Genomic DNA, 21,448 nt, shown 5'->3' on the forward strand with positions numbered 1-21,448 from the left:
TCCAGCAAAATTTCAAAATTATCTCTCACTTCTCTCATTGGCCAGCCGCACCACACGCACACGTGGCACAACGGGAGTACTGTGTACTGGTCACCGGTCACTGGTAAGAAATTCACGCTTGGTAAGAAGCCACGTGTCACCTTCTCATCGAGTTTAAAAAAAAAGATTAAAAAAAAAGGCAAAGATGAAAATATCAAAATCTGATCCCCAAAACAAGCAAAGCGTGGTACTAGCGTCACTCACTCTCACTCACTCCCACAGCCACAGTCCCCGCTCTCTTTTGGCTCCATCTCCATGTGATCGTTCACGTTCACTTCAAACCACCTTTTTCAAATCTCCAAATCAAACCAGAGCCTCCTCCTCTTCTTCTTCTTCTTCTTCTTCCCCCCCTATAAATCTCTCTCTGATATTTCTCTCTCGCTTTGTCTTCATCTCTCTCTCTCTCTTTTGGATCTTTCTCCAATTATCTCCGATTCTCTTTTATATTCCCCTATGCTCTAAATTCCGTACCTGCTTATATTGCTCTGAGGAGTTCCAGGCCTCAGAAAATCGAAAGCAGAAGAAGCGCTTTCGCTAATGTAATGCGCATCATCATCATCACTCGCTCTTTGTTTTTCTCTGGCTTCTTTTAACTGCTTTGTGATTTTGTTCTTAACTGTTGTGGATTTTGCTTTGGATTTCAGAGACTGTTGTTTGAATTGAGGAGGCTGTGATAGCCATGGCGAAACCGAAAGGCGATGCCTCGAAGATTCCGGCAGCGGCGAATCCTCTGGCCGAGGAACCGACGAAGATTGCGTCCAACATCAATTACCACGCGAATTTCAGCCCTCACTTCTCGCCGTTCAAGTTCGAGCCTGAGCAAGCCTACTACGCCACCGCCGAGAGCGTCCGCGACCGTCTGATCCAAGTAAGCGCCAAGCAACCGTTTGATTTTCTCAGCTTTAGGTTTTGATTTCGGTTAGGGGAGAAATTAGTGTTGAAATGTTGTTTTGGTTTTGGTTGATTTTGTGTAGAATTGGAACGAGACGTACCTGCATTTCCACAGGAAGAATCCGAAGCAGACCTACTACTTGTCCATGGAGTATCTTCAAGGACGAGCCTTGACCAATGCCATTGGGAATTTGAACGTTCAGAGTGCCTATGCTGAAGCTTTGAATAAGTTGGGCCATGAGCTCGAGAATATAACCGAGCAGGTAATCTCGGAATTTTGCAATTGGTTCTGTAATATGTGACCTTTGGCCTCTAAATGTTCATGTTCTCGTATTCGTGTTGAGTTTGTGTTATTTCAAATAGTTGAAATATGCATTTCAGTGTTTGTATATGGCATACTCTTATAGAGATTACTGTATTGGTTGATTTGGTTGTGCAGTAGGCTGTTCAATGATCATTAGAAATACTTCTTTGTAGGAAAAAGATGCTGCACTTGGAAATGGTGGCCTGGGAAGGCTTGCTTCATGCTTTCTAGACTCCATGGCAACGTTAAATTTGCCGGCCTGGGGGTATGGTTTGAGGTACAGATACGGGCTGTTCAAGCAACGGATTGGCAAGGATGGCCAAGAAGAAACTGCTGAGGACTGGCTAGAGGTGAGAGGTCCTAGATCACCTCATGTTCCGTGAATTTTTGCATATTTTCTAAATTGTCACCAAGACTTTTGAATTTATGCAGAAATTTAGCCCTTGGGAAGTAGTCAGGCATGATGTTGTATATCCAGTCAGGTTCTTTGGTCGTGTTCATGTTAATCCTGAAGGATCGTAAGTATCAAATTAGGATTTCCTTTTTTTGACAATGAATTTATGTCAAAATGAAGCATTTAATAAAGACTGTAATGCACTTCAAGTGTTCTTTTTATTAAAAAATTTAAAAAAGAATCACATGGTTTACATCTTCAGAAAATAACTGCAATTGGTTGTATTACAGGCGAAAATGGGTTGAGGGAGAGGTTCTGCAAGCTCTGGCTTATGATGTGCCAATTCCAGGATACAAAACCAAGAACACTATTAGTCTTCGTCTATGGGACGCCAAAGCATCTTCCGAGGATTTTAACCTCTTTAAGTTTAATGATGGTCAATACGAACCTGCCGCTCAGCTTCATTCTCGAGCTCAACAGGTTCGTAATATCTTAACAGCAACTTAGCAAGGTAGTATTGAAATTTGCCACGTCTTTCACACAACATATGCTGTCTGATCTTTTTCATCTAAATAAGCTGTTTGTGAAGAATTATAGTTTTAAAAATATGTAGGGATAACCAAATATCATGGATTTAAATAGGTTGGGTTACAGATCAAGTAATCAATCTCTATTCGTAACCCTTTTGAAACAAGTTACAATGCATGAGAATTTAAATCTAGTTAATGATGTGTGTCCACCCGTTCTACATGCTCAAGTGTTTTCTTGAATCAGTTTGTATGAAGTTGTGCATTGCAGATTTGTGCTGTTTTATATCCTGGAGATGCTACAGAAGAAGGGAAACTTTTACGTCTGAAGCAACAATTCTTCCTCTGCAGTGCATCGCTTCAGGTTGTTTGATTAACATTTTAACATCGCATCATATTTTTTCCCAACTTTTTTTGATTAGGTGTTTCTGATGACCATTTAACTTTGAATTTGAAAAAAGTTGAAAACGTCATAGAAATTGCAAACATTTAGAGAGATTTTTTTTTTCTTCAACAATTGAGGTCTGGTTCAGCAATCTGAATTTCATTGTCAAGCTGGGATAAATAGAAAACTGCTCTTGTGACACTTTCAGTTGCTAGTTTGTCATACCATTAAGGAGTTGCAACCTGATATCCTTTAATGTTGAATTTACAGGACATTATTTTCAGATTCAAGGAGAGGAAACAAGGGACGGAATTGAAATGGTCCGAGTTTCCAACCAAGGTTGCTGTCCAAATGAATGATACTCATCCTACACTTGCAATTCCGGAGCTAATGCGATTGCTCTTGGATGAGGAAGGACTTGGGTGGGATGAGGCATGGGATGTGACAACAAGGTGGATTACATTTTTTGTTTGTTCTTCTTCAGATTTTTTCCCTCAGTTTCTTCCTCTTCCATGGAATTTCAGCTTATATTGTAGGGCTTTTGATACAAGGTGCTGAAATTACTAAGTTTAAATGATCAAAACAGGACTGTTGCTTATACTAATCACACAGTCCTTCCTGAAGCACTTGAGAAATGGTCACAGACTGTCATGTGGAAGCTTCTTCCTCGCCATATGGAAATCATACAAGAAATTGACAAAAGGGTAATACTTCTCACATGTTTCTTTACTCTGTTTATGATTTCAATTTTATCTTCCCAGTGTAAAATCTTGCCTCCTTGCAGTTCATTGACATGGTGCGTGCTACACGGACAGATCTTGAGAGTAAAATTCCCACTATGTGCGTCTTGGATAACAATCCCCAAAAGCCTGTTGTGAGGATGGCTAATTTATGTGTGGTGTCTGGACATACGGTAAGAAATCCATATAGGAATTCCCAGCATTTCTTTTCCTTTTTCCCTCCACATTTGAGCTGTTGATATTTTTTAAATGTTTTAGTAACTTATTTGCCCATATTATTGTAGGTTAATGGTGTTGCTGAGTTGCATAGTGACATTTTAAAGAATGAGTTATTTGCAGACTATGTCTCACTATGGCCATCCAAGTTCCAGAACAAAACTAACGGGATTACTCCTCGGCGGTGGCTGAAGTTCTGCAGTCCTGAGCTCAGTAATATAATCACCAAATGGTTAAAAACAGATGAATGGGCAACCAACCTGGACCTACTTGTCGGTCTTCGAAAGGTATAATATATGTTTTCCAGTGTTTACAGTTGCTTGTGGGTATAGGAGTGTTGCAGTTGAAATACTAAATCTCAGTGTCGATGCTTTCTCCAATAGTTAGCTGATGATGCAAAATTACAAGAGGAATGGGCGTCTGCCAAGATGGCTAATAAGAAGCGTTTGGCACAGTACATAGAGCATGTGACAGGTGTCAAGATTGACCCAAACACTCTTTTTGACATACAAGTGAAGCGGATTCATGAGTATAAAAGACAGTTGCTTAATATTCTGGGTGCAATTTATAGATATAAGAAGCTAAAGGTACAAAGCCATTTACATGTTACTTGACTTTTTAATTATATGAGTCTCTTCCTTGCGTAGGCATTAATGCTACCCATTGAATTTACCTGCATGACCTTCCAACTTGATCTTTATATATGATATATGTCTTTATGAACTTGTTCATTACATTTGCACCTGCTTGTTATCCTATAGAGTTTCATGGCCACATGTTAACCCAAAGAATTCTAAAACATTATTCACTGAATAAATAGGAATTTGATAAAAGTTCTGTTGTTTTTTCTTTTTCAAAGTTTTGTATTATGTTGTGGTTGAGAACTTAAATTGAATTGTGACAGGAGATGAGCCCTGAAGAGCGGAAGAAAGCAACTCCACGCACAGTCATGATTGGAGGAAAAGCATTTGCAACATATACAAATGCAAAAAGAATAGTGAAGCTGGTGAACGATGTAGGTGCGGTGGTCAATACTGATCCTGAGGTCAATAGCTATTTGAAGGTTAGTTCATATATCAGAGTTGTTTGGTACTTAATATGGCTTGCAGTATTGCTATACTGCTAGTATGTATCTCTTTGGAAATTTTCATAGTATTAGAGAAAGATGAATTTTCATATATATAAGATTAAGATCTCAAAAATTGGGACCTCGATTGATCCTGATAATCACTAATCCTTCAGGTTGTATTTGTTCCAAATTACAATGTATCTGTGGCTGAGCTACTTATCCCAGGAAGTGAACTGTCACAACATATCAGCACTGCAGGCATGGAGGCAAGTGGCACAAGCAACATGAAGTTCTCTTTGAATGGTTGCCTCATAATAGGAACACTGGATGGAGCTAATGTTGAAATCCGTGAGGAAATTGGACAGGAAAACTTTTTCCTTTTTGGTGCCACAGCTGATGAAGTCCCTAAGCTCCGCAAGGATAGAGAGAACGGACTGGTATGATATCTATCCAAGTAGTTCAAAGACAAATAGATGTCTTTTTATCTTAGTTTGGAAACAATAGCTTTGGTGGTGCTAACTAGTAATCAAGCACATTTCTTTCTCATCTTACTTTCTACCCTTGTGGATCACTCAGTTCAAACCAGATCCTCGGTTCGAAGAAGCAAAGAAGTTTATTAGGAGTGGAGCATTTGGTAGCTACGACTACAATCCACTTCTTGACTCTCTGGAGGGGAACAGCGGTTTTGGTCGTGCTGATTATTTTCTTGTCGGCCATGACTTCGCAGGCTATCTAGATGCTCAAGCAAGAGTTGATGAAGCTTACAAGTAAGATCCCACACCTTTTAGCCTCTGCATCTGATTACTTATTTGGTTGTGTTTGAGAAGGGATATATTAGATCTTCGTGGTTATGAAAAACCACAAGCGTGCAAAACTAATGCTTGCATTTCTCGTTTCACCTGCAGGGATAGGAAGAAGTGGCTTAAGATGTCCATATTGAGCACTGCAGGGTCCGGCAAGTTCAGCAGCGACCGGACAATTGCTCAGTATGCCAAGGAAATCTGGAAGATCGAGGAGTGCCGTGTACCATAGATCTAACCCGCAATGCTGATTTCAATCATAATTATGGCACAAGATGAAGGTTACTGTAAAGAATAAAACAGCCAAAAGAATTTGCAGCCATCATTTTTTAAGTTCAGTAATTATTTTGTTGATTCAATCATGTCTACGTAAAAACAATTAAGTTTCATAAATCAATAAAATTCTGCCATTACTTGTTATGCAAAATATAGCTAAATAGTACATACCTTGCTACTGGTGTGTTCTATTTCTAGCTGAATATGTTGTACTATTCTCTTTCTAGCTAATTACCTTACTACTGATCTGATGCAAGTTTATTTGTTACGAAATATGGAAAATTACATAACATGCACTTCTGATAAATATATACCAAACTATACATACATGGATTCAGATACAAATATACTACATCGAACAAAAATATTTTATACGAACATGAATAAATCAGGGACATATTTGCCAGAATCCAAAGAGCTCTGTTAGTGCCTTCTCTCGGGCTCATGAAATTCATTGTCAATATAGGCCTCAATTTCCTGAATTACCCGAATCAACTCGACCGTGTTCAGCAACTTCCTAAGCGCAACGGCTCTATGTTCGTTGGCAGGAAGCGGAACATTCAAAAACCTCGCAAGCCATGCCCAGCCTTCTTTCAGGCCGTGTGCATTTTGGACCCTGTCGACTTCGATCTGTCTGAACTATGGCTCCATAAAGTTTCATATAAAATTCCAACCTTGTCCAGTAATCTTCACTACATTCAATCTTTGCTTCTCCATTTTCTTGGAAGCCAATTCAAATGCCCTGGATAATGCTTTTGAACTGTATAGATGCACTCTATGTAACTCAGCTAGGATGAGATCCATTACCTTTCATTCATAGGCTAGGAGGATTACCCGGGCAAGTACAAATATTGGAGACTTCTTTGCAGTGCTGATAGATCGAGGGTATTTAAGATATCTAGTCTGCTGTTTGTGTACAAAACTAGTTTTGTGTTTATTGTTGCTTAACCATATGAGCCAATCATAAACTTTTGAATCAATTGAATGCCAATCATAAACTTGATTTTCTAAATTTTGACTTGAAATGTTTTGCTCTTCATGAGGTTCATGAATTTTGAATTTTTTGTTTCTAAACAGTACTTTAATTATTTCAAAACTAAATTTTGAGGGGCACCGCAGAGGTGCACCCTTACAAAAATAGGCGTATGCCACTTAAAGCGCCGCGCACACGGTATTCTTTAGTAAAAGGCGAAAGAATAGTTCGCTCTGTGCTCAACGCATGGCTCCGTGAGTCAGATAATGCTGAGCTGCTTTATTTTATAGCCCTGACACTAGACATCTCATTCTCTGATAAGGTATGGGACTCATAGCGCCTGTCACATATTATAATATTCACATCCATATGAGAGATCCAAATGGACTTAATAAAAGAACCAAGTAACAGCACTATAATGATTTCCTTTAGTCCTTCACGCTTCCAGGACTTCCTCTAGCCAAACTAAACTCCTAATGTCGAAAAAACGAGAGAATTAAGAGTACATTGGATGCCCGCCCCTATTACATTGAAACTGCAGCGTCCAAGTTTCTTGTGTGGTTCATAATTAGTGTCACTAGTATGTTCTCACAAGGAACTGCAGACCTGCACAGCATAATGTTGCTGCAGACTTATTGCTCACAGGTTTGACTACTGCTCTTCTTCATGTAAATGTCACTCAGCTTCCTTGTAGATGGCTAATTAATAAGCCCAAAATAGAATTCCTTGCAACCATTAATGTGCTACATATATGGGCAAAATCTTGAAATATTAGTAGGTGTTCGAGAACATTGACCATGAAAATGTTTTCAAACACCAAATTTCACATTAGAAGCATTGCTTGCCATATATCGAGACAATGTCTTTATACGATTACCAACTGTATGCATCTATTAATATATGGTCATCTGCAGCAGCCTAGCCCAGAGTCGCCAACATTTTCGATGAAATGTTCACCCTGGGGATCATTGATGAAGAAACTTTTAGCGTACTTCTGATATGAGATTGAGCATAATATTCATCCTCTTCTATCGTGCTAAACCGACCAAAATCAAACATGCATCTTCTACCGGCCAGTTCCTTCTTAAAAAAGATCCAATCACTCGAATTTGAAACCTGAAAGCACTCTTTTAGAAGCCACCTATGTACATATTAGTCCTTAACTCCTTATTATCCTGTAGAGGATAGCTAGATGCATAGCTTCAAAAATCATCACTAAACATACTATTTGAAGTGATTACGAAACTCAATAAATTTATATAATTATTTTTTCAAGTATTTGCAACAGTGACTTAACCTTCTTAACCATTTACAGGAATTTAACCCCCTAAATAACCAACCCTTTTGGCTTCTCTAAGAGCAAAAAGAGAAGTTCAGTACTTCTGAGACTCAAGTTTTGGCTTTCTTGGAGCAAAAATTTCTCAGATAAATGGCAGTAGAACAGAATGAGTTACTGTACAAAACTACAAATTCAATTGATTCAAATGTTAGATATAGTAATACAAATGTGAAGCAGAAATTTGAACTTGATCTGGTATGGGGCCCCAAACTAGCCTACATAAATATAGTTTGGCTTTGGAAGAACCTGATTCATTTCTTTCATAAAATCTTAGTATTGCATTTCTAAACAAATATCAAATATGACGAGAATGGGACTGAAAAGCGAAAACAGCCTACATAAACATGCCTGCACAAACTTCTATTTTCTTCGACCAAACACATCTAAACTAACAGCACCTAATAACATTGCAACACTCATCAGTGCACCATCAACATCGTTGGCTAACTCTCCAGGAAATCATACTGGATCTCCGGTGTCTCAGTTCACCTAGTTTCATCAATTTCAGTATAGCATCAGATACATTTACAGTTACAGTAACTAACTAGCAACCGAAAATTCAGACCAAAACAAGAAAAAACTAGTAGGTAAACTAGTAGGAAGACGATTCTTTTAATTTAGAGTCCTAAATTGATTGTGTAGTGTTAAGGGAAATAATATAATGGAGTTGTTATGATTTAAACTGGATTTGGTAGGGTGCGCCAAACCTTGCTGTAGTGCAACACAAGGATGACACGCGTGAGCCCCAATAGCAAGCTATTGTGGCGGACTCACCCCTTCAAAAAATTAATTTAATATCGTGTGAACCATTGGTCCACGTATCAGATATTAAACTGATAAGAACAGATACTACACTTGATCTTAGCCAAAAGGCCGAGAAAGGTATGAGTGTTATATTCTAAGCCCTCCTTGTTTATACAGTCTTTGTTTCCGTGCATTCCTCATATGATTAATGTGGGACTGTAACGTTCTATAGACACTGGATACTGATAACTGATAAAGTATTACCACTTCTTGGGTACATATTTCTGTGCATAAACTTATCACCATCGGTAAAATAAATCAAAGGCCTAGCATGGTTAATCATCTACTATCGTGCCCCATCATCTCTCAAGCTCCCATGCTTTTAAAGGCTGGTCATCTAGCTCTGCAAATTCACCAAAGAGCAGCAGCAATGTTTCAACAATAAGGACTAGCAGCAGTACGAGTGTTGTGGCTTGCAATAAGGTGTGTGTGTGTGTGTTGAAGATTCATTTCTTTTATAGGTATTAGTATATTTGTCTCTGTGTGTGTGTATTGAAGATTCATTTCTTTCGGAAGTGTTAGTTTGGCTATGAACCATCAGTCATGTATTGTTAAAAACATTTATGTGTGATTATACAGCTTCAATATGTTGTAATGTTGATGTTTCTTGTATTTGATTTTCCTTTATTTGAAAGACTTGATAGTTCTGAACTTCTGATCGAAATGACAATAAGTAATATCAATTTCGATCATCCAAATAAACAAGCTTCATGTTTTGGGTTTTTTCTCGCGTTGCATTTACCAGTTTATCTAATTAATACCAATCTAGAAGAAGCAAAAAGGCTTCTGATCGAATTTTTTCAGTGGTAGTAACTAGTAATGAAAGTTTTCCATTAGACCCTTAATATAAACCAAAAGAAAACATGTTTCTACTCCCACCGAGGCACATAATCCTCCACCAAGGCGCAAAATGCATTGTTATACATAATACACAATGAACGACCGTTTCACCACACCATGGCGTAACTGCAGCTTAATTTGCTGCACCCTGGTCACAAGCGTGATTGTGCTACAAGCCATCCAAGAGATAAACCTTCACTACATGATGTCAAGATTTCTACTAGAGTTCCAATCACCACACACCTGTTTAGCATTGTTGGAAACTTGGAATTAATGTTTTCATGCTTCAAAGAGGAAACTGCATCTGAGTTCACTGCTGAGTTTGCTAGATGACTTAGCTGCGGGGAGATATTTTTCAGCCACTTGCTCTACTATTTGCTCCACTCAAATTAGCTAGATATTTTGCATCTAAAGTACTTTTTAAATCTAGTTAATTAATCCCTCATTCTAGATATTTTGTAGGTTAATCTTGTATAAGGGATAAGGTTGATGTTGGAAAAAAGAAGAACTAAATATCTGAAAACAGAGCACATAAGTTTGCTGTGTTTTTTCAACTGTTGCTTCATTTGCTACTGCAAATTAATCAAATCATCCAAAGTTATGGTTTCGATTATATTTTGTTACAAATACAAAGTAGAAGCTCAAATCCTAACAAGCATAGCTTCAAACTAGTGTATAAATACCATTGTAAAGTTGAATACTTTAGCTGAGAATGAATATAAAAAGTTATTCCATCAAACGATTATTTTCATTTCAATATGAACTATAGCTTTTTTATTAGCCACAAGCATTCGGCTGTATCCATCAACCACTTTGGACCCAGAAAACAAGAAAGTACAAAAGATGTATAATTATTACTCCTGGAGTTTTGGATAGATTATGGGAGATGATATGGATTATGGACTACGAGAATTAAAGTAAAAGCTCCATTAATTTCATATCCATACTGCCAAAAATTACTCGGTTTAATCTTTTGTCCCTGACATGTTGTTGTTTAGACTTTAGACTACATCTAAACTTAACAAGGAAAGATAAAACTTGATCTACTATTCAAAGCAGAGACTTCATAACTAAATGTTAATATCGAAATCATTTTTCATCACAAATAACATTGCAGTTCTGCTTTATCAAGAAACTACAACAACAACGAGGTATATCCAAATTATTACCAGTTTAAACTAAAATGACGGAGACACCTATTGGAGGTGCTCTAGGTATTGTCACCAAAGTGTGCCGCTGGTGCTCTAGGTAATGTTAAAAAATTGTCAGTAGAAGAATGCAACATACAGGACATCAGATGCAGGCATGCAATAATCAGCTTCAGCAGCATACACTTCCAAGATTTACGTTTGATTATGCACCAGATGAACCCCTAGAATAGCAATGAATGTAAAGATCATGCTCCATATAGTCATCTCCAATCTGTCCAGCATGAAATCGTTAATAGCATGTCAGAGCATTGATAGAAATTTTTCCTTCTTAGGCTTGTTTACTGCATAAAAGGAAAGAAGGATTAAGTAGTAGAATCCATGCCTTGAGCTTTTTAATTTCTACAAATCTTTCTGGCTTATTTGTATCTTTCTTATTTTTTGGAAGATAATGTAATTTCTTTCTTGCTAACAATTAAACAAATATGGAATTAAAATTTATATAGTCAAAGAATATCAAATATTACATGAAGCAATAGAACAAGAAAATCATGAATAAAAATACCCATGATAGACTTAATAGTATGAGAATTGAATACAAGTATTTAATACTAGTCATCGAATGGATTATGAATCAATTTCATCCAGAATAGTGACCAGATTCAAACTGTATGTTATATCTATCAATGTAAAGTAAAATTTGAAAACTGAAATTTTAAGGGGCACACACAAAGGTGCACCCTTCAAAAATTGGCGTATGCCACTTAAGGTGCCGTGCACACGGTATTCTTTAGTAAAAGGCGAAAGGATAGTTCGCTCTATGCTCAACGTATGGCTCGGTATTTAGTTCTGAACTCAGGTGCTTTGTTTTATCACTTTATGAAGGTCAGACTGAATAATTCATTCACTGTACTACGATGTGCTTCTTACCAGTGCCAGTCACTAATTAACTCAAAGTCTTTGTTCGACAGATAGCATGAAACCATACCAGCATTTCAGAACATCCATTTTAAAATTGTTTTACAACTCAAAGTTGTTGGGGCTGGGAATGCAGATTGGAACAAAGCCCCAGTCTTTGATCCTATAGAAATGTAAGCAGTTAATTAATCTATGATGGAGAACCCTTAATTGTTCGTATTAGCAATTAGCCACAAAAGCTCTCACCCTTTGAAGAAATGAGCTTCACCTAATCAGTATACCTTTATAGGACACCCAGAACATTACCAAAGATGAAGGAATTTATTTCACACATGGCCTGGAAATTACTTTGAAAATTTGAATGTTGGTAAGCCAGAGGCACCCATAGAAACTTCTTGTATGTTAATATAAAGTTGCAAGGATGACTCATCAAACATGTTACGATGAAACTTACTTCGAATCTTTCTGTCATCCTGTGTATATGTAATAGTAGTACAAGTAACAAATTATATATGAATACAACATTTACAGACTAGCCAGTGCTTAAATTAGTAGTAGGGCTTTTAAGTTCAAAAGGCACTTATATATTGTTGGATTTTTTCAGTTAATCACTTAGAATTTCCGAAGCAATTATCAAGCAGCTATATATTGTTATGAAAATTCCAATCAGTATAGGCTAGTACAATGATGTCATACTGTCATGGGCACCTGGAAGGCAACATATTGTATTTGCAGAAGAGTAGCAATTTTCATGGTTCTTGAAGGCTTGTCCAAATTCTCATGGGTAGGCAACATAATAACTCTGTTAGACATGTTATGCAGAACGTGTTCTTTTATATCGATTGTTTCGCTCAAGAAATTGCTACTTCATCGCCCTAATCATGAAATAAGAGATACTCACAGTAGAAAAATGACTTCCTGGCCATCAAAAAGAAAAAGAGAAACCTCTATACTAAGCTCAATATCAACTGATTTCCTTTATTCTGTATATAGGCAACATATATCAAAATGAATCATCAATGGCCAAAAGCAACATACCACAGATAACAAAACAAAAATAAGATTTCAGTGTCGCACAAAATAACATTGTGATCAGAAAAGAAACATTCAGGACTAGAATTGTAGGGCTTTACCCCGAAGGGAGCCCTTCCAGAAATTCTCGAGGGCACTGAGCTGAACCCAGGCCCAGGAGGGGGTTTGGAAATAGTTTTCAACCAGCAATAGACGCGCCTCGGTTAGAACCTCATTAGCTGCGTCATTGCCCCAAGCGCAAAGATGCTTTCCTCAATAGGTTAGTTCTCCTTTTATAGTTACATGACCAACTAAGCGCAGCCTCTTCTCAGTGTGGGACTTGTCAATTGTAATAGATAGCTAGGCTATATCTACGCACTTTGGTACCCTTTCTTTTTGAGTTTTTGGTCTTTATCTGTTGAGTGATACTTGATTTCAAACCGCCAAATGTGAAGTAGCATCAACTAGAAATAAAACTGTATAGCTAGCTTTGTTCCATCCAGAACAACCATACCCGTCCAAAGAAGTTAGCATATGCCATTTTGAATGGGAAACACCATTGCTTTTGGTTAAAGAAGTCACTAGGGGGACAGACTACAATCAAACCGAACTTTCTCTGTAAGAGATAAAGCCTAAGGGGCAATGGCTTTTACCCCTCTATCTTTGTACTCTCTGCAGCTAACCCAAAAATTACTATTATTCTTTGAAATTTTTAGTTTTACTGACTCTAACATATATACAATTTCTTTCTTCTTGAAGTCCAGGTAACTTAATAGGTTCATCGGGTTATCTAAATTTCTTTTGAAGATTTAAGCCTGACGTTTGATCAAACACACATGTCATGAGTATGCAATGTTTTGCTCTTCATGAGGTTCATGAATTTTGAGTACTTTCTAAACAGCACTTTAATTATTTCAAAACTAAATTTTGACTTGAAATGTTTTGCTCTTCATGAGGGTCATGAATTTTGAGTATTTTTTTTTTCTAAACAGTACTTTAATTATTTCAAAACTAAATTTTGACTTGAAATGTTTTGCTCTTCATGAGGTTCATGAATTTTGAGTTTTTTGTTTCTATACAGTACTTTAATTATTTCAAAACTAAATTTTGAGGGGCACCCGCAGAGGTGCACCCTTACAAAAATAGGCGTATGCCACTTAAAGCGCTGCGCACACGGTATTCTTTAGTAAAAGGCGAAAGAATAGTTCGCTCTGTGCTAAACACATGGCTCCGTGAGTTAGACAATGCTGAGCTGCTTTATTTTATAGCCCTGACACTAGACATCTCAATCTCTGATAAGGTATGGGACTCATAGCGCCTGTCACATATTATTATTCACATCCATATGAGAGATCCAAATGCACTTCATAAAAGAACCAAGTCACAGCACTATAATGATTTCCTTTAGTCCTCCAAGCTTCCAGGACTTCCTCTAGCCAAACTAAACTCCTAATGTCGAAAAAACGAGAGAATTAAGAGTACATTGGATGCCCGCCCCTATTACATTGAAACTGCAGTGTCCAATTTTCTTGTGTGGTTCATAATTAGTGTCACTAGTATGTTCTCACAAGGAACTGCAGACCTGCACAGCATAATGTTGCTGCAGACTTATTGCTCAAAGGTTTGACTACTGCTGTGCTTCATGTAAATGTCACTCAGCTTCCTTGTAGATGGCTAATTAATAAGCCCAATATAGAATTCCTTGCAACCATTAATGTGCTACATATGGGCAAAATCTTAAAATATTAGTAGGTGTTCGAGAACATTGACCATGAAAATGTTTACAAACACCAAATTTCACATTAGAAGCATTGTTTGCCATATATCGAGACAATGTCTTTATACGATTGCCAATTGTGCATCTATTAATATATGGTCATCTGCAGCAGCCTAGCCCAGAGTCGCAAACATTTTCGATGAAATGTTCACCCTGGGGATCATTGATGAAGAAACTTTTAGGGTACTTCTGATATGAGATCGACCATAATATTCATCCTCTTCTATCGTGCTAAACCGACCAAAATCAAACATCTTCGAATCACTTGAATACAAGTAGTTTCAACACCTGAAAGCACTCTTTTAGAAGCCGCCAATGTACATATTAGTCCTTAACTCCTTATTATCCTCTAGAGGATAGCTAGATGCATAGCTTCAAAAATCATCACCAAACATACTATCTGAAGTGATTACGAAACTCGATCAATTTATATAACTATTTTTTCAAGTATTAGCAACAGTGACTTAACCTTCTTAACCATTCACAGGAATTTAACCCCCCCTAAATAACCAACCTTTTTGGCTTCTCTAAGAGCAAAAAGAGAAGTTCAATACTTCTCGATCAGACTCAAGTTTTGGCTTTCTTGGAGCAAAAATAAGATAAACTATTTCTCAGATAAATGGCAGTAGAATAGAATGAGTTACTGTACAAATTCAATTGATAATTGATTCAAATGTTAGATATTGTAATACAAATGTGAAGCGGAAATTTGAACTTGATCTGGTATGGGGCATGCACCAAATTAGCCTACATAAATATAGTTTGGCTTTGGGATAACCTGATTCGTTTCTTTCATAAAATCTTAGTATTGCATTTCTAGCAAAATATCAAGGACTAAATTCAGTTTGCCCCCTCCAACTTTGGGGCAAACATCAGTTTGGTCCCTGATCTTTTTTTTTAATCATGATGGTCTTTGCACTTTCAATTTCCATCACGCGCGTCTAAATTTCAAATTTGGCTCGAAAAGTGACGTCAGGCGCTGACTTGGCACCGACATTATGGCCCACTTTAATCTGGGTTTTAGAACACGAAGGGCAAAATGGACTTCTCTCCTTTTTTTTTTTTTTCTCTTCTTCCAATTTCGTACGATCCAGCTTCTTCTTTAGCAATCCCAGAATTCTGAAGTCTTCAACAGAGATATCAACCTCAGCTCCCCAACATATATCTTCAATTACCAGCATCCTACAAATTCCTTGAATCCCCCAATACCCAACTAGACCATGAAAAACTTATTCAAACAATATCAATCAATCCTATGTCATACAGAAAACTCATAAGAACATAGCCAAAATTAATCCAAAAAACGGGTTCCCCTTCACCTGCAACCTTCTACATCTCCCTCTTCTTTCTCTCTCGTATCCCATTTCAATTCTCTCTCTTCTTGTTGACCCATACCCATACCCACTCTCGGACCCGACTCAATCTTCGCCGTTGAGATTGTCAGTGACCACAAGAATTGGAAATCGCGCCCAGAACCCAAGATTGATGACGGCATTGGGCGGCGGAATCGATGTGAGGAGGAGCTGGAGTTATCCAGGGGTTTTGGACGACGAAGATAGAAGATAACAGATGATGACACCGTCTTTGATGATGGTTGAATTGTTATTTTATATGAATTTGGGGCTGTCTATTTTGGTAAGGATAGAAGTTGCCGAAGGCTTTGAGCTTAACGAGGTTGCCGGAGGCAACGAGCATCTTCAAGTTGAGGATGGCGATTTCGGCGGCCATGACGAGGATTCGAAGTTGTTAGAATCAGAAAAACAAGTCAGGTTAAATTGGATTTTGTTGGGTGGTGTGGAGTTTGGTTGAAAATTTCAGTGTGGTGGTGAGAGCTTGGGAGGTGAGAGAGAGAGAGATGGTGGCCGGTGGGCCAAGGATCCAGAAGGCAGCGAGTACTTCAAATTGGGAATCATGGGGACGAGCGAGAAATTCGCTCAACTATATAACCCCGAGTCGGTGGCGGAGGATGAGGAGAAGCTAATGTGAGAGGCGATCTAGGGTAAGAGAGAAGATGAAGATGAATGGGTCAGAAAAGAAAATTATGAGGAAGAAGATGAATTTTTTTTTTTTTTGCTAAAAGGATGAACTGATGAACAAGAGGAAGAAGATAAAGAATCGTGCAGAGGAAGAAGAAGAAGGATATTCAAGGGGGTAGTTTGGACATTTCATTCAAATTGAGGGTCAAAGTATGAAAAGTGGGCCATAATGTCGGTGCCAAGTCAGCACCTGACGTCACTTTTCGAGCCAAATTTGAAATTTGGACGCGCGTGATGGAAAATGAAAGTGCAAGGACCATCATGATTAAAAAAAAAGATTAGGGACCAAACTGAATTAGTCCAAATATCAAATATGACGAGAATGGGACTAAAAAGCGAAAACAACCTACATAAATATGCCTGCACAAACTTCTATTTTCTTCGACCAAACACATCTAAACTAACAACACCTAATAACATTGCAACACTCATCAGTGCACCATCAACGTCGTTGGCTAACTCTCCAGGAAATCATACTGGACTTTCCGGTGTCTCAGTTCACCTAGTTTCATCAATTTCAGTATAGCATCAGATGCATTTACGTTACAGTAAAAAATTCAGACCAAAACGAGAAAAAACTAGCAGGTAAAGGCATTGGCGGATCCACATAGTTGATGAGGAGGGCTCAAGCCCGCCCGAAAATTTTGAAGAAATTTTTTTTTCTATATATAGTATCATCAAAATGTTGTCGTTTTGATGTTGAAGCCCACCCGAAAATAATTAGGGACCAGTCTCCAGTCTCCTCTTCGTCCATTCCATTAATTATTAGAAATTGAGCCCTCATTTTCTTCTTTCAGGTTTTTCACTCTCGTTTCTATAGCCTATTAGTGACCGCTTGTTTTCTTCCAAATATTCTCGCCTCTCGACCTCCGTTGACGTCAATACAACATGATCCTTCTTATATTTGTACAAAGTTGTATCGAAAAAAAAACACTTGATTATGTAGCCCACCTCACTTTCAAAGTAAGAAGTTGAAAGTAAGAAGACGATTCTTTTATTGACTTTCCGCCACTGGATAAAAGTAAGACGATTCTTTTATTGACTTCCCGCCAATAAAAGTAAGAAGTTGAAAGTAAGAAGACGATTCTAAGAAGTTGAAAGTAAGAAGACGATTCTTTTATTGACTTCCCGTAACATCGTCTGAAATAATAATATCAAACTGGATTTGATAAACCTTACTGTAGTGCAGCACAAGGATGCGTGAGCCCCAATAGCAAGCTATTGTGATGGACTCACCCCTTCAAAAAATTAATTTAATATCATGTGAACCATTGGTCCACGTATCAGATATTAAACTGATAAGAACAGATACTACACTTGATCTTAGCCAAAAGGCCGAGAAAGGTATGATTTGTTTAGTCTAGCTCTTCTCTTTTTATATGGCTATACACTTCTGTTCTTCTTGTCAGAAAGGATGTGGTACACTTAGTCACCTTTTATAATTGCAAAGGGGCTAAGCATTTTACTGATGAATTTGTGGTTGCTTACACTGACACTAACCCAAGTCCTGGCATTAAACTTCACTTGTACTCTACCCCATATTAGATCGTTATACAAATAAAATCCAGGGCAATTGGCCATCTCTGCCTTCTGCAAAAAACAACGTAAATTGGAGATTTGGGCCAATGAGAGTCCCACTTATATGACAAAAAATTAAGACATGGAGTGCAGCTTTTGTTTCGGGCATCTCAAGTTAGCAGAACGGACAGTAGTGATTCTCAAGGTACTGAAGATGGTTGGCCTCCGAAAGCCATTGCACAATTTCATCCAACTTTGGTAGCGATATCTCTATTGCCAGAGTAGGAATCAGCCAATTAAGACAGCAACAAAGTTTGAGTTTCAACCATCAAATTAGCATGCATGTACACTCAAATTCACATCTTCACTCCAACATACTGCAACTTCCGGTGCATCAACAACAATCTCAACTCATGGAAATAAACTCTATAGCTTGCAATTATACTTGAAATTATTTAGTACAGGAATCACACTTCTACGAGTTCTTTTTAAAAGGTATTCTATAACTTTAGGGATTCCAGCAACTAATTTTTTTCCATCCTTGGTATTTTTTCTACGACTGAATATTTGAGAACATTCTGCATTTAAAAGTGTTGCTTGAACTGAGTCCATAGTTAACTAATTGACTATGAACAACTTTCTATCCACAAACATAGCAGATAAAGAGCTGAAATGTTAAATCATAGTGGATATATTACAATAGTTGATTTGCAAAGCTTTAAACAGAGAAAACTGTACAAAATGTGTTCTTCCACTCTTCTTCTGACAACCTCATAGTTTTCTTTAGTTCCACCTTCATCTTCATCGATCTTTATCTGATTGATTTGCTGATTCAGCTTGGTAGCTTCACAGCTGATCCATTCACAATCATAGACTCATATTGCTTGTCGCGTAGAGGATACAACATTCTGATAGTTGGCTTCAAGTGCTACTCTCTCATTTAAAATTTTTTTACTCTCTCTTAATTAGAAAAATCATAGAAACTACAGTGGGATATTTAAGTTTATAATCTGGAAATCAAATTTTGAGTCACAATCCTAATAAGTCAAAACCCACTTGCAGGTCTCATTGGTACCAGCAACATCCACTTGAAGGTAACAATTTTCTGAGGATAATTTCCTTAACAAGATGCTTGAAGGTAATAATCACTTGAAACTACATTTTGAGGGGCACCCACAAAGATGCACCCTTACAAAAATAGGCGTATGCCACTTAAAGCGCCGCGCACACGGTATTCTTTAGTAAAAGGCGAAAGAATAGTTCGCTCTGTGCTCAACGCATGGCTCCGTAGAATGAACATTGCTGAGCTGCTTTATTTTATATCCCTCACTGTAGACAGCTCTTTCTCTATCCTTCGATGTTGGATGCTTTGCTCCTATTACACATCAAGTCAACTTACATAAAAAATAAAACATACGGGGTTTTCTAATCCAAATAGCCTTGTAATGATTTGTTACAAATCCAGTGCACTTCTGCAATTCAATTTAAAAGAGGAGGAGGATTCAAAGAAAAAAAAAAAAAAACTCACTGAACGTACTAAAATTCTTCGTAGTGCCTTGTTAATTTCGTCATTTAGTCCTTCATGCTCATCTCTGGATATGCCCTTTGCTCGTGTATTAGACTATACCAAGATATGAGGTTTCACTTAATCAGTCTAACTTACAGTCCATCGCTATCGATTTTACCAACACAGGTTTATGAAATTTTAATTTGGATATTGATAGAGAGTCATAGAGCCAAGCTTAGCTATTATTAAAAGGTGTCAGCCATAAAATTTACTATCTAACTTCAACTAAGAAATGAGTACACAGACAGACCCCGCGCCATTACAACGAAGCTGCACGTCCGACTTTTGTGCAGTAAGTTACTGCACATTTAGCCACTGTTATTCTTCATGTAAAATTGTCACTCATAATCTGCTATTAAATTTTAATGAATTTGCAAATTCACTGCAACCATTACCTTTGTGCTGGTGCAAGTAACAGAAGGGACAATATTCTGATCTATTACAGTTGTCAAAAAATCTGAAGCATTTCTTGCCATACATCCAAGACGTACCATATGTCCCATTGATTTTGTTGTATTCAAACCGGATCCAATGTACATATTTATGTTTTGGTACTTGCCGAAGCTAGCCCACTGCGATGAACATCTTGATGTTCGACATGCATGATGGCCATTATAATAAACTACTTGAAGTTACAGCAGCAGTTTATGCCAAGAGAAGTTTTGCACGTCATACTTAGAAAGTTATATATCAGAACCATAGATTAGATTCCATCAATATTGAGAATATTGAGATTGAAATTAGGTGTTCAAGTTTTAACAGCTGAAGAAGACTAGAGAAAGAGTGCTGCTAATAGACGTAGTTCGGTGACTAGACTAACAACGAAGTTTATTCATTCAATAACAAATCACAATATAAATTAAAAAGACTCAAATTATAGACTTGGACTAGGATTGGTGGGGGTTGCGCGAACGCAGGCCCCCTTGCAACAAATTACGACGTTGGCTCTCCCACGTATGGGAGACCATAGATGGGCGCCCCTCCCAAGTGCAATGGAGGTCACCAATCTAGGCCATGGACCTTCTTGATCGCCCAGAAACCCCGTCCAGGTAAGTATGTTACAAATGCATAGGTCCAGCTATTTTATACCCATTGTTGCCTCCCCACTTTCCTCATGTTTGGCATGTGGTACAAAACTAATACATATATCAATTACCAACACTACTAGAAAAAGTCTCATAGAATACCAATTCTTTTCTGTATCTTTTGCTTCAAATGATACAAATAAGGTTATCTAAATCTCATTAGGTATGATGCAGCCACGGAATTAATACAAATACTACAAAACTGCTTGAAAAACCAATTAAGTGGTGCACTACGTATCAACTGTGTCTTCTATTGTCACAATATTTGTTGGTTTCTTGCTTAAATTTCTTTACACAGTCTGGATTTGACAGTCCTTTTGTTCCAACCGCCACCTTCTTAGAGTCAAATACAAAGACATGCAAACCGAGCCTAATGAATGAAATTACATAGCTAAAGATGGCTGAACACATGAAATTGGTTTAATATCGGTGCTTCAGTAAGACCTCATCTAGGTCTTGTGTTATCAAGATTGACTTATTTGTACTCCACAACATTAGAAAACGTAGTATGTTTTGTAGTGTGCTCTTTCAGTTCAGTATTCTGCGACAATGTCAATAGTTTTAGTACTTCATTAATCTCAGTGAGCTTGTTTCTGAATCGCATGATATAGAATGAATTGTACGTAATGAAAGCAACAACTTAAGGGCCTAAGGCAATGTCCTAGGAAGACATTGAATTATTGATAAATAACTAGACTTTTGATGTAGATTGAAACAATGAACAAAACGAAGATGTGTGTGCATCTCTTCTGTAAACAGAAGGTGAGCGGCCAACCTCTCTCATGCAGACT

At 37.7% G+C, this 21,448-nt stretch overlaps 1 protein-coding gene, 7 non-coding genes and 1 pseudogene across 8 annotated transcripts; 1 reads left to right on the forward strand and 8 right to left on the reverse strand.

Moving 5' to 3' along the window:
* Positions 1–246: 246 nt before the first annotated feature.
* On the forward strand, positions 247–5,792 carry LOC133732018 (alpha-glucan phosphorylase, H isozyme). The gene is made up of 16 exons (XM_062159476.1): positions 247–578; positions 684–907; positions 1,014–1,193; positions 1,408–1,584; positions 1,667–1,752; positions 1,919–2,108; positions 2,427–2,519; positions 2,811–2,992; positions 3,127–3,244; positions 3,325–3,453; positions 3,565–3,783; positions 3,880–4,083; positions 4,401–4,559; positions 4,739–5,002; positions 5,142–5,332; positions 5,471–5,792. Exons 2-16 carry the CDS (start codon positions 719–721, stop codon positions 5,595–5,597), a joined length of 2,508 nt encoding a protein of 835 aa, XP_062015460.1. The 5' UTR covers positions 247–578; positions 684–718; the 3' UTR covers positions 5,598–5,792.
* A 957-nt stretch (positions 5,793–6,749) lies between these two features.
* LOC133734983 (U5 spliceosomal RNA) lies at positions 6,750–6,866 on the reverse strand. The gene has a single exon (XR_009858725.1). It is a non-coding gene; the product is annotated as a U5 spliceosomal RNA (small nuclear RNA).
* A 1,778-nt stretch (positions 6,867–8,644) lies between these two features.
* LOC133735008 (U2 spliceosomal RNA) lies at positions 8,645–8,839 on the reverse strand. Its single transcript, XR_009858746.1, has one exon. It is a non-coding gene; the product is annotated as a U2 spliceosomal RNA (small nuclear RNA).
* A 2,626-nt stretch (positions 8,840–11,465) lies between these two features.
* LOC133734984 (U5 spliceosomal RNA) lies at positions 11,466–11,582 on the reverse strand. Its single transcript, XR_009858726.1, has one exon. It is a non-coding gene; the product is annotated as a U5 spliceosomal RNA (small nuclear RNA).
* A 1,206-nt stretch (positions 11,583–12,788) lies between these two features.
* On the reverse strand, positions 12,789–12,940 carry LOC133734975 (U4 spliceosomal RNA). Its single transcript, XR_009858718.1, has one exon. It is a non-coding gene; the product is annotated as a U4 spliceosomal RNA (small nuclear RNA).
* Positions 12,941–13,787: 847 nt separating this feature from the next.
* Positions 13,788–13,904, reverse strand: LOC133734986 (U5 spliceosomal RNA). The gene has a single exon (XR_009858728.1). It is a non-coding gene; the product is annotated as a U5 spliceosomal RNA (small nuclear RNA).
* Positions 13,905–17,650: 3,746 nt separating this feature from the next.
* Positions 17,651–17,835, reverse strand: LOC133734949 (U2 spliceosomal RNA; annotated as a pseudogene).
* A 1,338-nt stretch (positions 17,836–19,173) lies between these two features.
* Positions 19,174–19,290, reverse strand: LOC133734982 (U5 spliceosomal RNA). The gene has a single exon (XR_009858724.1). It is a non-coding gene; the product is annotated as a U5 spliceosomal RNA (small nuclear RNA).
* A 1,178-nt stretch (positions 19,291–20,468) lies between these two features.
* On the reverse strand, positions 20,469–20,629 carry LOC133734896 (U1 spliceosomal RNA). Its single transcript, XR_009858642.1, has one exon. It is a non-coding gene; the product is annotated as a U1 spliceosomal RNA (small nuclear RNA).
* Between the last annotated feature and the right edge of the window lie 819 nt (positions 20,630–21,448).

The sequence above is a fragment of the Rosa rugosa genome, chromosome 2 (genome assembly GCF_958449725.1).
Source record: "Rosa rugosa chromosome 2, drRosRugo1.1, whole genome shotgun sequence".
Lineage (NCBI taxonomy): Eukaryota > Viridiplantae > Streptophyta > Magnoliopsida > Rosales > Rosaceae > Rosa > Rosa rugosa.